The 16,060-nt window shown below is 49.4% G+C and overlaps 1 protein-coding gene across 7 annotated transcripts in view; it reads right to left on the bottom strand.

The window, feature by feature from the left end:
* Positions 1 to 16,060, bottom strand: part of atrn (attractin) — a 57,710-nt gene that overhangs the window by 25,268 nt on the left and 16,382 nt on the right. For 2 of the 7 annotated variants that reach the window (XM_078089319.1, XM_078089321.1), the window contains exons 18-25: positions 15,551 to 15,796; positions 15,068 to 15,205; positions 14,901 to 14,994; positions 14,072 to 14,124; positions 12,869 to 12,963; positions 11,866 to 11,944; positions 11,533 to 11,690; positions 7,541 to 7,602 (exon numbers count right to left, since the gene is read on the bottom strand). In XM_078089319.1, coding sequence (XP_077945445.1) covers positions 7,541 to 7,602; positions 11,533 to 11,690; positions 11,866 to 11,944; positions 12,869 to 12,963; positions 14,072 to 14,124; positions 14,901 to 14,994; positions 15,068 to 15,205; positions 15,551 to 15,796 — 925 coding nt within the window. Of the gene's footprint in view, positions 1 to 1,116; positions 1,497 to 5,387; positions 5,711 to 7,540; positions 7,603 to 11,532; positions 11,691 to 11,865; positions 11,945 to 12,868; positions 12,964 to 14,071; positions 14,125 to 14,900; positions 14,995 to 15,067; positions 15,206 to 15,550; positions 15,797 to 16,060 lie in introns of those variants that run through there. The other 5 variants (XM_078089323.1, XM_078089322.1, XM_040199359.2 and 2 more) reach the window with 5 other exon arrangements.

Below are 16,060 nucleotides of genomic sequence, written 5' to 3'. Positions count from 1 at the left end.
TTAGCCCCACGTGGCCGACGACATGCAGTTTCACCGGCACGTCGGACGAGTCTTTTTAACGGTATGAATCAATCTACACGTCTATTTGAATATTTGCACTGGTTTACTTCTAACATTGTCTGTTAAAAGTCAAGGATACATTGTTTATTTTAAAAAGAAAAGTGTGTCAACTCTTAAATATGATGAGTGCAAACTAATGAGGAAACTGCTCCGTCAAGTTCGCATAAACGCATTTATTTGGTCTCGTTCATAAAATATTCAACGCGTACAGATGTTTTCTATGACGCATGCATTATTCAACCCTTACGGGTTTTTGCTTATAAAATATACAAAGAACCAAAAGCTGGGTGTTCTTTGCACTCTCCAGACAAAACCCCCTCGAGGCGAAGGAAGCAGCGACATGTCTGAGACGCTGTGTGTGTGTGTGTGTGTGTGTGTGTGTGTGTGTGCACTCCACTTCCTCCGGCTGCTTTCCCACTTGCACTTAGGAAGCTGCTGAAGACGACAGGTCAGAAAACCACAAAGAGAAAAAGAGCGTGTGTGTGTGTGTGTGTGTGTGTGCGTGTGTGTGCGTGTGTGCGCTGATCCATCAGAGACAACATCTCCTGCGATCTGAACTTCCTGTCTTGGCGGACCGCTCACCTCGGGGACGGCGACGAGCAAAGTATCGGCGGCTGAGGCGGCAGATGTCTGCAGACGTCACGGCCTTCCAGCCAGACGGAGTTTGACCCCGCTTTTCAATCCAAATGCCGTCGCGCGCGTGAACACCGGCGGCGATGTGACGCGGCCTCAATCCCCGCTGCCCGTCCGCTGCGTCAGGTGTCATCCCTTCACGAGATTGAAATATAATCCTTCATACCTCAGGAGATCCGTCCGCTCAGCAGACTTATTGATCTGGCTTCCCAAAGAGCGACCCGCGTGAATAAATATCGGCAGCTTCTCAGAAAGGCCTCTGTGCTCAGCGGGGTGGGGGGGTCACTCACGACTTCTCTCAAGCTAAACTCTGCGGTTCATTCCTCTTCTGAGAATATTTAGGACAAGTCTGGGTTTATATCTTAATGCCTTTATGCCCCCATCTTAAAGTTTAAATGATTTAAATGAGGAGTTGTGAGAGTTTGTAAATGGATGTTTGTAAGCACCTCCATCTACCTCAATCCATCAAGACGAGAGCAACAACGTTTCACTGTGAATTCTTCATCACGAAGCGAACACGGCCTCTGTGGTTTATATCGAGTATCATTTTCAAAATCTTAAAATTACTTTCCCACATTGGCTTGGTAACTCGATTAATTGCCGACAAATTGAGTGTGATTTTTAGTGATTTAGGATAATAAAGTCTTACAGTCTCCATCAAGTCGTAAAAACTCAAGCTTTTATTTTGAAATAAAAGAAAACTCTCCGCGAGAACTTGAAGATCCGTCATCCTGGACTTGGTCTCCGCCCACCAGGTGGCCACGGCGCCGCAATCTGAACTTCCTTGTTCTGCTCGCTTCCAACTGGGAAAACAGTGCAAAGCGGGTTTAAAGTGTTTTGGGCCCAGATTTACTTCAATGCAGCAGCGAGTCGTGCGAGTCGCCTCCTGTGGAGTCTATAGGGCGCAGAAGCCTGAGTGCAATGCATCCTGGGACACTCTCAATTGACTACACTTACCCTCAGCCCTTATTGGACGACCTACACAAAAAGCGGGTGAATGTTCCCTGTGAAGCGGAGCGTGATCGCTTGAGTGAAGCGTAATTAAAACAGGTTTGGTGATTATTAGCAGACCGAACTCCCGTCAGTAAAACGACAAACCGACCAGCGATCATATTCAGCCTTGAATGTTGCTGCAACAAATAACATTTCTGAACTATTGTTTGCATCTTTTTCTGGCATTGAATATCACACATAAAATCCAACCCAATCAAAGCTCGGCAACAAGGAGCTGCAGCTTGTATTTGGCTCTTTGATGGAGCAGCAGTTTGGTGCACGATGCAGCAACTCTCAGCCAGTCAGCTGCAGAAACACACTTTGTAAATAATACATGTGTGCACTGTAAACAAGTGTATTTTCCTTATATTGCTGATGGATACATGCCCTGCAAACAAACCGCTCTCTTTGAGTTTCCTTGCCACATCATATTGTATCTCTCTAACGGGTCTGAGTGGATTTCTCGCCTCACGAAGCATCTTTTTTTTTTTGGGAATATTTTAAAGTGTGAAATGTTTGCTTTGGCCGGTAGTCTCATTTCTTTTGCCACCAACTGTTTGTGTAAGAAATGTCCCGTGAGGCCCATCTTCCTGCCTGCAGAGGACATGTGGACGTTGCCCGTGAAGACGAAACAACGTGCTGCGCCTTAGTGGACAACGCCTTTAAAAAAAGGTACAAATATGCAACAAAATGAGACATTCAAGCTCCCTTTCTTCATCAACAGCAACGCTGGAAAAAGAAAGATGGATTGGTTTGCGGATTACGGACCAACTGGGGGAAAGAAGGGAGATTTTGTTCACCAAATTCTTTGTCTGAGTGATGCAAAAAAAAAGGTATGAATGTGTGACTGAAGGCAAAGGAAGGTGGATGAATCCCAAGCGGACCGGAGAGCATTGAGGCCCGAGAGGTGAGCGGTGACGTGTCGTCGGCTACGCGACAGCCGCCTGGATGCTAATCCGCCCGCCGCCGCCGCCGGCTTCTACCCCGGGGCGGGAAGGTAAAACCCGCTTGACAGACAACCGCCATTTTCTCTCTGCACGGACGGCGGGCGCGCTAGTTTTGTTTGCCGCAGCCCCCCCCCCACCCCGAGGCTGCTGGGACCCTTCCAGGCCGGAACATGTGGCAGGATGCAGATCTGTGCAGGAGAGTCTGCAGCTTTGATGGGTTTGTTCAGCGCTCCGAGCGCAGCAGGAGCCGGGGAGGGCGAAGGGCTGCCAGCGGAGAAATCCGCCGCCGCGTTTGAAGGCGGAGGTTTAAAGCGGCGCGTTTGTTCAATTCTTTTCTTTGCAGACGTGTCGATCAAATCAAACGTCCACTCGGGTTGTTTAAACAGAGGTGTGATGGCGGGTTCAACTTCTTCATTCCTTCAGCCGCCTTCATCGCCCCCGTGGATGGTAATTAGCTGCAGATAATTAAATTTTGCCACCATCCGTTATCGTTTCACCTCTTGAGACGTGAGGCGGACGGCTAATTAAAACTGACGCTTTTGGTTTGAAAAGTTGAATAAAACCGCAGCCGTGGCTTCAGTTTTTATCCTGAGCATCTGCTGCAATGAAATGTACCTGTGAGATGAATGCTGCTGGTCTGAGATGTAATCTCATGAAAAGAGCAGCAGCGGGGATGAAAAAAACTAAAGCGGGACAAAAACAACTCGGGCATCTTCCCTCTGAAAAGCCGAGCCGAGGCCCCTTTCATCCTGAACCAGTGAAGACGTCAGAAGCAATGAAGGAACAGAGAAAGGGCTTCGTTCCAGAAGTCCTCCTTCTCCATCCGGGACGACGCTCGGAAAACAAGGAAGGAAACTTCCACAGCAAGAAACGGGAGGCGAGTCCCTCTCGTCCAGGTGTCTCCAGGGGGACAGTGTGTCTGTGTCACGGCTCTTTGTCAATATGTTCTGTCCCCTGCTTCGACAGACAGAGCAATGTGCGTCAACAATGACAACACAAACATTGTGTACTAGCTGCGAGTGTGTTTGTCCCCATGAGCGAGCAGCACAAATATCTATTATTAAATTCTCCTGGTGGAGAACGAGAGGCGGCAACCATCGACTCAGCGGCCGCGATAGTTTCTTCTGTGGAGCGTAAATGTGGGTTTAATACTAATAATTCACCTTCAGGGTGTCTGATCGGCTCAAAGCATAAAAGCTTTTTATTTTCCAAACTATTTACAACGACTAAAAGGTGAGAAAACTTCTCACGATGACGGATGACTGACAGTTTGAGCGTCATTGTTTTGAATGCTTATAGAACAATGAGTGAATCGATGCTTCAATCACTTAAAACTCGTAGGATTTGGATATTTTCTTTATCAAAGGTTTGGTCTGGAATCTACTCGATGAAGCGGACGACCACATGATACGAATCAACGCGTTGGCGTTTTATTACCGTCGGTTGACGTGTTGTTTTTTGTCGCGTTCTGTCCGGCTGTCAATCACCGACCAGCAGCCTCCGTCAGCGCTGCGGGCGATGCTGATGGAGGCCGACGTTTGTGTACAAACACGGAGGAGTGAGGCGTCACGGCCGGGGTCAACGGCACTCTGCTCGCCACGAACCGCCGTGATGGATCGCCGTGCGTGTGTGCGCGTGCACAACAGGCCGATGACCAATGTCTCATTGTAAAAAGCTCCTTGATTTTAATAATTCACAGCCAATAATGTTCTGACTAGTAACAATTCTGATTAAACGATCTCTCACTAGACTAGAATTCCTGCTAACAACTGGATTTATACTGAATCCTTTTTTGCATGTATTGAAAAAGAAGAATCAGACATCATTGTTTCACAGTCAATCTTAAATCAACATTGCAACTCTTCATTTGTCGTCACGTGCAAATGTAATTTCCGCTGAGTCAATTTTGTTTGATTTACTTCTCAACCACGTAAATCCACACAATCCACAAAGCGCGTAAAAATCAGACGCCGAAGCCCTCGGATCCACGCAGGGAAACAAAAGCTGCAGACGTCTGGCAAAAGAGAAAAAAAACTATAAAGACAAGAACGCTCGTGCAAAGCTCAGGCCGCAGCAGAACGCTGCATAGTCAGAGCATAACGAAAACCAAAGAAGGAGGCCGGGTGGAGGAGAGGTGGAGGCCAAATCACCAGGAGACCTAATCACCGCTCCGCTTTAACGAGCTAAACGCTGGAGAACGAGGTCGGCGGGCGGAGCAACGCGTACACGTGCTCTCTGCTGCTGCATGCCGACGTAAATCATCGCCCAAAAAATACCCCAAAAAGATCAAACGGGTGTTTCTTCTAGTAATAAATAAAAGCTAATTTATGGACGCTTGAATGAAATAATATACCTTGTGTGTTATTCAAACACCAAATTGTTACAATTAGCTTTTATTGAGTTTCGAAAGGCGCTGCCCCCTGCTGGCCGTGGGAGAGATTGCAGGATCCATGTGCTGATTTTAAATGGACTTAAATCCGAACCGGTTATTTGTTCTTCAATATTCCGAACTCTGGCTTCATAAACCAGGTAAACTATTTGCAAAACACACCAACAAACTACTTTTTTTTTTTTTTTTAAAGGATCTCAGAAACTACTTTGGGGAGAGAAAAATGTCGGCTGCATGATGTAAAAAGTTTGACTTCTCCACAATGACAGTGATATCTCCGTGACAGATGTGTCCCAGTGTGCGACGTTAAAAAAAGCTTTTAGCTTCCTCCGTGCAGCAGTTTGGACTCATGTGGCCAAGAAATGTGTCATTCAGGTCACTTTTACTTCAAAGGGTGCGCGCTTTAGCAGCAGCCAAGTTTTAAATTAAAAACATGACAGAAAAAGCTCACAAATACATTTTCAAAATTTCTGACTTTTTTTTTTTTGTTGTGATGGGATTTTAAAATGGCCTGGAAGAAAAAAAAACATTTTTTTGGGCCTTTATCAAAAAAGTTCTTCATACATTTTTGGAAGTTATGACTTTAAACAGGAGGTAAAAAAAATATTTTAAAAATGTGCATTCCCTCTCAAGCTCAGAAGCTGGACGTGAAAAGTGAGCGGATTACATTTTTGATTGATGCATCGTTCTGCGCGGAGAGAGAGAGAGAGAGAGAGGTGGACGTGAAAAACAGCAAACAAATTCCCCGTTAATTAGCATCCCTCTCCTCCCCCGCGACGCAAACAACGCGGCGCCCCGAAGACGCAGAAGCAAACAGGGACGAGGCGGCGAGCTCGCTCACTTCAGCCTGCTCATCTGCGCTAAATCAGCGGCAGGCGGCGAGAAAACAAGACTGAGCTGTGGGATTAAAAGCAAATCAGAGGGAGAGGTGGGAAGCTGGGGGAAGGCAAACAGAGGGGGGGGGGGGGGTGACAGAAGGGAGCGGGGCAGATGGAGGGAACAGAGCAGAAGGAGGGAGAGTGACAGGAGAGCGTGAGGGGAAGAGGGAAATGGGGGGGATGCGAGGGACGAAAAAGGGGGAGAGAGATGAGAGGAGCAGCAAACAGAAGGGAGTGGGGGGGGGGCGGGGCTACGGGGGGGCAGGTCGCAGGTCACCAGCGCTACGTGTGAGCGAGCCAATCGACACCGTTATGTACGCAACGTGATCGTATCGGCATAAATAAATGCAAAGATGGTTCAGATCTGGATCCATAGGAGGCCGGCGGCCCACGTTCCTCCTCGCGGGATCCACGGGAGGAAAAACGCTGCGTGGCGCCTGAAATAGTCAATAACACAATCAGGGAAGCTGCCGCGGTTCAGGGATTCCTCGCAGCTCGCCTGCGACTTTTCAAAGCAACACTTTGCTCCGGCAAAGATGCTCGAGGAACGTACGCGGAATTCTATTCGGGGTCCCCGAAGAAACGCCTGGCAGGAACCGCGGAGGAACGCAAAGGGCGAAAAACGGACATCAAACACGAGTTGATCTCGTTCCATCTCTGGAATCAGCGGCGGCGGGTGGACGCCGCACACGTTGTCACGCGCGGTGGACTTCAAAAGTCCAGAGTACTCTGGAACCGCCGGGTGACGTCAGAGAGACGCTCAGGGCGAATCACTCGCTCATTGTGTCGCCCCGTACGGCGTCACTGCGTTACAGGAACATGGAAGTGAAAGGAAAACAAATCACGTCAGAATGAGAAGAATAACAAGTGGGCCGCAGCTTTTCAGCGCCGATGCAGAACACAATCGGGGGTCCGATTGTTTTTCAGCACAGTGCCGCCTTTTCATTTCCCGTCGGACAGGTTTCTCTCCGGGTGTCTGAGGGTCTCGCTACCGATATTTGCCCCTCAGCTGGGCAGAACAGGAGGACGACGAGCAGATACAGAGAACTTAACCAAGTGAGACTAGAAGAGCTGAGGCGAACGCCTGCTAGCCGCTAAGCTAATTCAAGCCTTTCAGCGTGTGTCTGACAGTCGCTACGCGAAAAAAAAGTAGGAAATGGACGCACACTTGTAATACTACGCGGACGGGTTCATGTGTTCATGAACTGTATTGAAACACCTTTGAACATTAAAACGATTGACGTTGATCCGACTGCTGCTGAAAAAACTGCAAAAGTAGAACATTTCTGCACGACGAGGAGGAGCAGATCACCAAAGAGTGTGTAAAGAAGCTTGTGTTTGAACGAACGCTCGAATGAAATAATATAGCAGTGTTTTTCTAATGCATCACATCTGTGAACCGCATGTGCGCGTGCATGTGCGTGTGCGTGTGCATGTGCACGTGCATGTGCGCATGGACAACTAACCCGCGCTGCAGAGCTTCTTCACTGTAATGACCCAGAGGAGCAGCTTGGCTGATCCATCAGCGCACACAGACACACACCTCCACTTTCACACTGTCAACACCTCTGCGGCTTGGATTAATAGAATTGACGAGGTGGGGTTACGGGGGGGTCTCGGGGAGGGGGGGGGCTGCTCACCTGAAGAAGGTGACAAAGAACTGCACCAGATCCATGAAGTTACTGTGCTGTGAGAAGGCGATCTGCAGAACAGAAGAAAGAGAGGGACAGAAGTCAGGACATTTAATGAGGGAGGTCAGCGTTAAACATTCATGCTCTGGAGAGGGGGAGGTGGGGGGTAGATAGTGCTGCCCTGCTCACAAAGGTCTGAGGCTTCATGGGTGCTCTCATGACTGTATGCACATGCTACGGATAATATACGTGTATATATACACCAGTTGGTAAGGTGGAAGCAGCCGGGCCGAGCGGGAAAAAAATCACTTAAAAAACAAAGTCTGGGCCGAACGTGAGAGCAGAAATATTCACTGTAATCATCGCAAGAGCAATTGTGCCAACGATATCCCATCTTAATCAGGGTTGCCAGGGGTAACAACAGCAGTGCTGTACCACCCCTCCTCCACCTGATCATCTTCTTCTTCCTCCTTCTTTTATCCCCCCTCCTCCTCCTCCTCCTCAGTCTTTCCACCCGCTCTAAAATGCCATGAAACACGTCCCTGCAACAGCGCACCACCGCCCCCCTCTGGCAGCACCGGGGTGCTGCACCTCCTGGTCCACAGCGTTTCCTAATGTACTGTTGAAGTCAGCACCATCTGGCTCACTAATGTGCTGCTGTTGATTACTGTTGAACGCTGTTGAGTCCTCGGAGTGATCATTTCTCTCCGGACTGTGAGAAAACTTCCCCGAGGTGTCAGCGGCCTGGATCTCATCGGGTGTGGATTTCATTCAGGTGCTTCTTTCTCACTCTTTGACATTACAATCCAACATAAGCGGGATTAAGTTGTTTTCATAAATCTACCTCCACGAAGCACTACAGAGAACTTGCAATACGTTTCTAAAGGTGTTGATTAGGCCCAGGCAGTAAGTCCTCAGAGCGGATCTTAGACAGGTTCCACAAAAATAAATAAAAAGGATGATCAGGGATGTGTGATCTGTAGGAGCCTTCAATTACAGTTCAGTCTGACTGTGACAACAGAAATAAACTGGTTAAGCCCATTTTCAATGTTCTGTCTATGATCTGATCGTTTGATTTGATTAGTTTGGTTTTGAACGGACATTCAGTTGTTTTCAGAGGATGAACCCGCCTGACCTCGCCCCTCCTCTACCAACTATCAGATGGATTCCCATGCACAACTTAAACGTGTTACATCTCATTTTGCATTTGCATTGATCTCATAATTCTACTAATCTCATCGGCGTCTTGTCTGCCGTTTAAATAACAAGCAGCTGTCTGATTTATGGCTGCTGCTGCACGCTCAGTCTGTGTTTCCTACCCTCCGTGTGTGTGTGTGATCAGTATCAACAGGGCCCATCAGGCAGCCATGCATGGCCCAGATAAACACTCCACAAGTCCACGCAGCGGCCCGGCTGATAGCTGCAGCTGCTGCTGCTGCAGCACAGCGGGGTATTAAATGTGAGGCTGTTCTAATCTCATCGTATCATGACATGTTCACTAAGGCACGGAACAGGAGATCACAGCTCTTTAATGTAATTAGTCTGGGATTTGCGTTTCATTACAAACATCATTAAATTCAGATCCATTCTTCGTCGGGAGAAATACAAAATAAAACCGCGGCGGGGGAACTCCTCGCTGTTTGATGCAGCGAGCTGCTGGGCGGTGATGAAGCCGCCACAGAGCGCTCTTTGACCGTTCTGCAGGATCTCAATTTCGGGCGGGTCGAAATGACTCCGTCAAAGTGTTACTCTCAAGTTCCCCAAATTGAATTCGCTCGGTAGAAAATCGTGATGAATTCCCAGAACCGAGCGGTCGGGGAAAATTGGGGAGGGAAATAAGGCGCAGTGCTGACGGCCTGCAGGAACACGCAGAGTCAAACACAAACAAATAACCGCGCGAGGGCAAACAGAAGCCACCTTGAGGTGCCGGTGGAGGGAGTGAGGGGGGAGTAAGGGGGGAAGGAGGGGGGAGGAGGTCTTAGCTTGCACTCAGCCCCTCTGAATGCAGCATGTGTTTCAACTTAACATTCCACTTTGCTCCGTCTGCGCTCCTGTTTGTGAACCGCTTGCCGACACTCTGAGATCGCTGCCTGCCAACCGCCTACGACCCCCCCCCCCCTCAACGCCCCCCCAAAACACACACACACACATCCCAGAGCCAAACTGCAGTAGACCACTGAAGCAAAGAAGATCTGCGGAGGAGGAGCCGAGGCAGAAGGAGTAAAGGGGAGAGTGTTACCTCGCTGGCGAAGGTAAAGCTCCATGAGTGAGCGGAAGGTGAACGACCCCACCCGGGGGGCGGGGGGGGGGGGAGGGCGGACGGACCGGAGGACTAGGACTCCCGGGGTCGGCTGCAGCTGGAGCTCTGAAGCTGAGAGGAGTGAAATCCCCCCACGAGGCAGGACATGGAGGCAGGAGTTTGCCTTCTCCCCCTCCAGGAGGAGGGGAAGGAGGAAGGAGCTTCTCACGGGGGTGCGGGGGGGGGAGCGGAGAGGCTCACAGAATGACATTCCAGGTTCCAGCGCGCCATCGTGCTCCTCAGAACCAGCACCAGCCAATCAGGGTGTTCATGTGTTCAGTTTGCTCCTGCACTGAAAAGAACTGACAGCCACATCTCTACATACACACATGTGCATGGATGCATGTCATATTCTCCACCTCTGAAGCATCGGTACTCGTGCGTGTGCTCAGTTACGACTGAATCGAGATCTTCTAGAGCTGTTGCAGCGAGTGCAGCGAGAGAGCGCGTTCCAAAAGAAGAGGCCGTTGTTGTCCACGTCCCGAGAGTAAAGAGCGCTTCATCGCGATTACAACAAAGAACAGAGAAGGTCGATTTCTAATATTGTCCCAGAACGGCATGAAACGAGAGATCTTCGTGAGACAGTTATTTCTTCTCCAGGGGGGGGGGGGAAACTTCGTGGTCATTTTGCAGGCTGTGTTTGGCGGCGTCTCGATATCTGATACACACTAATATAAATGAAGTTCAGCTGAGCGGCGAATTCAATAATAAGAACCAGAAACAATATCCCGAGGAGGAGAGCGGACCGCTCCGGATGCCTGCGAGCGCTGGAGCGAGCATCTCCAGCTGTTGCACATCACAGGCCTACAGTGAGCAGAGGGCCGGGGGGGGTCGGGGGGTCAGCCACAGTGGGACACAGAGCCGCATTCAGGACTCCGGGGGCCACAGCAGCGCTGGAGGAGAATCTTTCCTTTCTCTTTTCCGCCCCGGTGACCGCCGACGTTTACGGACCACGTTTTCCCGCGAATGACAGTTGACAGTTAACAAATAAGTGAATTAAGCAAATCTGCTGCAACACCTGCAAGCGTATTCGTCTGCACGCACAGGAAAGCAACCTCGGGCCCCCGTGTGCAATTTTGTAGATGCTTTCATTCAAAGTGCATGACTGCATATTCTCAGCATAATTAAGGGCAGCGTGGTCTCCTTGGGCTCGTACGCGAGTAAATCCTGCTGTTATCATATTTCATGCTCCCTGGACTCCTACCACTTAAAGCAGCAGCACGATTTGCTGGTAGAAGGCAAATGTCGACATCGGCGCAGACCTGAATACTGTGAGACGCATCTGTCGCAATAGTTTGGCTCCATAAATAAATGAATGCAGAGAAAACAATTCCGGCTTTTCAACTCTCGTCTTCTGTAACGTCTCATTCGCGTTCGTTCATTCCAGTCACCGCCGACGTCGCCCGCGTCGTCAAAGCACAAAGCCTCCCATTTATAGATTCCAAGCGGCGGCTTTTCTTCCCCTGAATCAACACGCTGCCCGTCGGTGGAAGCCCAACCTCAGATGTCACAGCTGAATGTGTCTTTCTGTCGGTCAGAATTACATCCGGCCGGTTGAGACGAATCAAAAGCAGCACAAAGCCGCCTCTTCCTCGTGGGTTTCAGCTCGCTAAATTCTCTCCACCTCTCTATAAATACATTCATCCCGAGCGCAGCTTCTTGTTGCTTTACGCAGCTCAACGGGACGCACGGCTGGACTCACCTGAATCTTCACGGGCCACGAGAAGTTGCTGACGTAGACGAAGAAGGTGATGTTCGGGCTGTTGCGGAAGTCAAAGTTCTCGTTGGAGAAGCTGTCTTTGAACTCCTTGATGTTGCTCCGGGAGACGATGGGGATCTCCTCCCCGGCCTGAGTGCCTGCTGAGAGACAAGCGGGAGGAGAAGGAAGAGGCCGGCGATCACAGAGCTGACGGGAGGAGGCCACGAGGTGGAGCAGGACGGATGGGAAGCTCCGTCCCACAAGAGTCTTTGTTTGATAATGAAAGATGCAGCAGATCATTTTCCTGTTGTGTTGAACTTATTTTGGGTGATTTACCGGTGAAGCTCGTGGCCCAGGTGATGTTCAGGTTGAAGTTCTTTGAGGCGTTTATGAACATGTCTAGATCCCGGTTTGGCTGAGGAGGGACAGAGGACACAGAAAGCAGACGGTCACCTTCATCATCATCATCATCATCCTCCTCGGTGTAACATTTAAATCGAGGAACAATGAATCAGAAGAACAAAAATGTACAAACAAAAAAAGCCTCTTTTCTTCCCTGTAAATACAGGGCACATATTCCCCCACGGACAGCTGTTTGCAGCTGTACAAACAGTTGCTATAGGACACATCTGCATTCAGACTTTGGCTTGAACAATTGCAAAGCATCTTGGCTAAACTTTAAAATCGCACCACATCATCACGTGGGAACATCTCACTACCTCACGTAGCGCCTCCTCTGAGGTAAATAGTGTTGGTGGGGAGGAGGGGGGATGTGGGGGGGGGATACCATCTGCAATATTTAATCCAATCCTCGTGCTTCTGTTTGGGCTCCAGATGTTGCAGCTGCGTGAACACGAGTGGAGCAGCTTCCATTTACAGGCAAACATCTGTGATGATGAGTGCAGTTCTGCCACTTATTTGATTTTTTAATTTTACTTTTATTTTATGTCCTATTATATACGACTTTTACTGTTGTACAGCAATGCTTTTGGGGGGTGCTGCTATATTGCCTATGACTGTTCTTTAGTAGCTGGTTATGTTCTAATAAAAATGTCATGTTTAATTATGTGGTTGGACCTTTACATGTAATGGAAAATCTTTAGATCCAACGCTGATGACTGTTCTGCTGTCATCACGCTGCCTTTATGCTCCTACGCGACTTTATTGAACCGTTAATTAATCATTTTACATTCTTGTGTTCACTCCTGACACTTTCCTACTGTTTCATCACGACTTCATCGGAAACAACGGGACAAGCGCTGAGGCGATGAAGAAGGAGGAAAAGAAGAAGAGGAGGAGGATCGTCTTGGTCCTCTCCCCTCCCAGCAGAGGGGCGTACCTCCTCGGGCGTGGCCACGAAGTTGATGGCGGTGTAGTGGCGGTCGTCCTCCTGCGACAGGCTGAAGGTGAACTGGTAGTCGATGAGGAGCGTGTCTGCAGAGCGTGCAGGGGATCACAAAAGAAGAAGAAGGTCACACAAGGACAGGCGTCCGCTCAGCGATCGGGCCGATTTACAAGATCGAACTGTGACGTCTACGCTCGCTCCCCTTCAGCTCATTTTTATTACGGATTTATCGTTTGATCTGCAACAGAAGTAATTCAAAGGAAATGTCATTAAAGTAAAAAGGAATTATATATTTTTTATAATATATTAATTTACAACTGTTATAAATGTACTAAAAATTATCCAGTTATTTGGTGAATGAAATACAAATATTTTTATGGAAACTGATATTAAACGTAACGGATCAACAAGGCAGCAGCGTTTAAAAGCTTAAATGTGCTTCATCCTTCGTCTGGTTTCATCCGACCAACAAGAATCCCCCAGAAATCGAAACTGAGATGGAGGGAGTTTCTTTCCGCGTGTCCTTTGATTTCTTCCCACCGCCGCTCATCCCATCGACCTCACGCCTGCCGGTCGCATCGCGGTGGACTCGGGGGGGGGTGTTCGGGTGTGAAGTTGTCTGGATTAGCGGCTCTGGAGAAAGCTGCGAGCAGCAACACCCTCGACCGAGCAATCCGGTAAACAGGAACAGAAACTTCAAAAACACCAGCGATAAGCAGCAGAAGGCTTGAAGCGGACCGAGCGGGACGTTCAGGGCTTCTTACTTACTTAAACAAAGTTAAAATAAACTGGGCTTCTTTTGGTTATTTATAGGTTGGTTACAGATGGAGTTAAAAGCTGCATAAAACGACCCGAGATTTCAATCTTTCATTAACTTTCTGTCCACCGGCTGAACGATTAATCATGAAATGGTTTCAGCATGAACATTAATATTATGTTCCTAGTTGGGGGGGCTGTTTTTGTCCTCTCCTGCAGGTCACAAATCCTTCCGTACTCATCTGAAAACACAAGTGTTTATGGAGCAGGGAGGAGGACGTTGGTGGATGACAGCATGACAGATGACAGGACCAATCAGCAGCGTCATCGCAGGACGGGGGGGCGGGAGGCAAAGCGACAGCCTTTCAAGAACTATTACACTAAAAACTAATGACACACACACACACCTTCACTGAGGTTGATAATTGGAATTCCACTTACAGTAGCATGTCCCTTTGAGGGGGTTGCCTTGGTAACGACTCTCGACTTCGCACCTTGGAGGAGGAGGAGGAGGAGGAGGAGGAGGAGGGTCGGTGAAGGCAAATGAGGCGTAACATGAGGGGGAAAACACAGAAGAGGAGAGGGGGAGGAAGAAGAAAGGGCTAATTATGATGATTTAATTGCAGATAAAAAGGAGGTGGGAGTCTTCTCCTTCAGGCCCAACGAGACGCAGACGATGAAATATGGGAGCGAAGCTGACAGGCGCTTTCTGAGACTCAATTTCATACCGATGATTTGTGAAGCTTGTCTCTCAAGTTTTTAATGGGTTTTGAGACATCTTATGGTAATGAAGGCCAGAGTTAAGATCACTAATGAACAGCTGCTATTGCTGAATGCCAAAGAGAGAGAGGGGGGGGCGGCTGAGTCTCAGAACATATTGGCATGTTCGTTTTCTACTTTTTCTAGACATAATTACTTTCTAAATCCCTTGGATTTAAATTCTATAACTGAATCACAAGTAAAGTTGTAGAGTCTGTGAATATTCCATCTTCCATCTGGCTAAAAATAAAACCTAAAAAGCTTCATTTTGGATTGTCGACTCAAATAAATCATGTTCATTAACCAGATTCCCAAAAAGATTTTTCCGATATCGGTAACTAGGCGGATTTTTTATGAAATACATTCGACAATAATTGTTTGGCATTAAAAGTGATTTGGGAGTTCTTTCCACTTCCAAACATTGTTCCTGAAGAAGGAAGCAGCAGGAAGTAAAATATAACAAAACATCCCGAAACATCCTTAAAACATTCCCCCCGGGGGGGCGACTCACAGGTGGCAGCGGTCTCCTTTGATGCCCTTTGTGGTGCAGAAGCACTTCCCGTTGTTGGGGTTGCACACGCTGGCGTGGCCGTTGCACTTGCAGGCTGGAGACACATGGAAGCGCATCGGTAAGTAAAGGGCGGGGCGCGGGCGGAACGGAGCCGCGGCGGCACTCACGCTGGCAGCCGCCCCCGTTGGTCGGGTCCCCGTAGAAGCCGGAGACGCAGCTCTCGCAGCTGCGGCCGGTGGTCAGGTCCTCGCACCGCTCGCACACGCTCTCGTTGACACACTGGCTGTGGCCGTTGCACTGGCAGGCTGTCGGGAGGGGGGGGGGGGGGGGAAACACAGAGCAACGCGCTGCGTCAACGCGGCCGGAGGCGAGAGGTCGTGAGATGCACGAGAAGTCCTCGTGGGACAAACTGCTGGGTTTATTTTACTACGCAGGTCCATAACACCTGCAGCTCATTGGCATGAATCTCTAAGCTCGTAATGAGCAAGGGGAGCCTTCTTCAGGTATCACTTTCACTTGGTTGGAAGGGGAAGGATGGACTGACTCATTAGGAAGAGTGTAAAGCGGCCTTAGAAGGTTTTACAATGTGCACACACGAGTCCCTCACTCGGGGGGAGAAGCTTCTCCGCAGTGAGCCTCCATGAAGCTACCTGGGCAGTGGATGAAGGACCAGTTGTATCTGGCCTCGCCGGGGCACATGCTGGCGTTCAGGGCGGGCTGCGGGGCGGCGGGCAGGCCGGGCAGGGTGGAGGGGGCCGGCACCGCGGTCTGGAAGGGCCCGCGGTACGAGCCCTCGATGCACTGGCCCCGGCCCGTGTCGCTGGGGTCGGTGCACCACCCGCAGCCCGGCTGGTCCAGACAGTGGCCGCACGTCCGGTAGCCGGAGCAGTTCTCCGCTGCAGCAGAGAGAACACAGCGAGGGTCAGGAGGACTGAAAGGGTTCCATCAACACGTTGAGGCCGAGCGGGTTCGATAAAAAAAAGGTCCTGGGGTTTAAATGAATAACAGACTCATTCCGGACCTTTTGGCCATGTTTTAAAGTCCTTACTCTGCGCCCTCGGGGGAGGTCTCTGCAAACGGCTGTTTTTTAATTGGCCTGCAGGGTCGAATAAATGGACACGAGTTCTCGCTGCGCCGTATGCAAAACAAAAAAAAGGTGG

Source organism: Gasterosteus aculeatus, chromosome 15, assembly GCF_964276395.1.
Source record: "Gasterosteus aculeatus chromosome 15, fGasAcu3.hap1.1, whole genome shotgun sequence".
Classification (NCBI taxonomy): domain Eukaryota; kingdom Metazoa; phylum Chordata; class Actinopteri; order Perciformes; family Gasterosteidae; genus Gasterosteus; species Gasterosteus aculeatus.
This window is presented reverse-complemented; position numbering and strand designations above follow the sequence as displayed.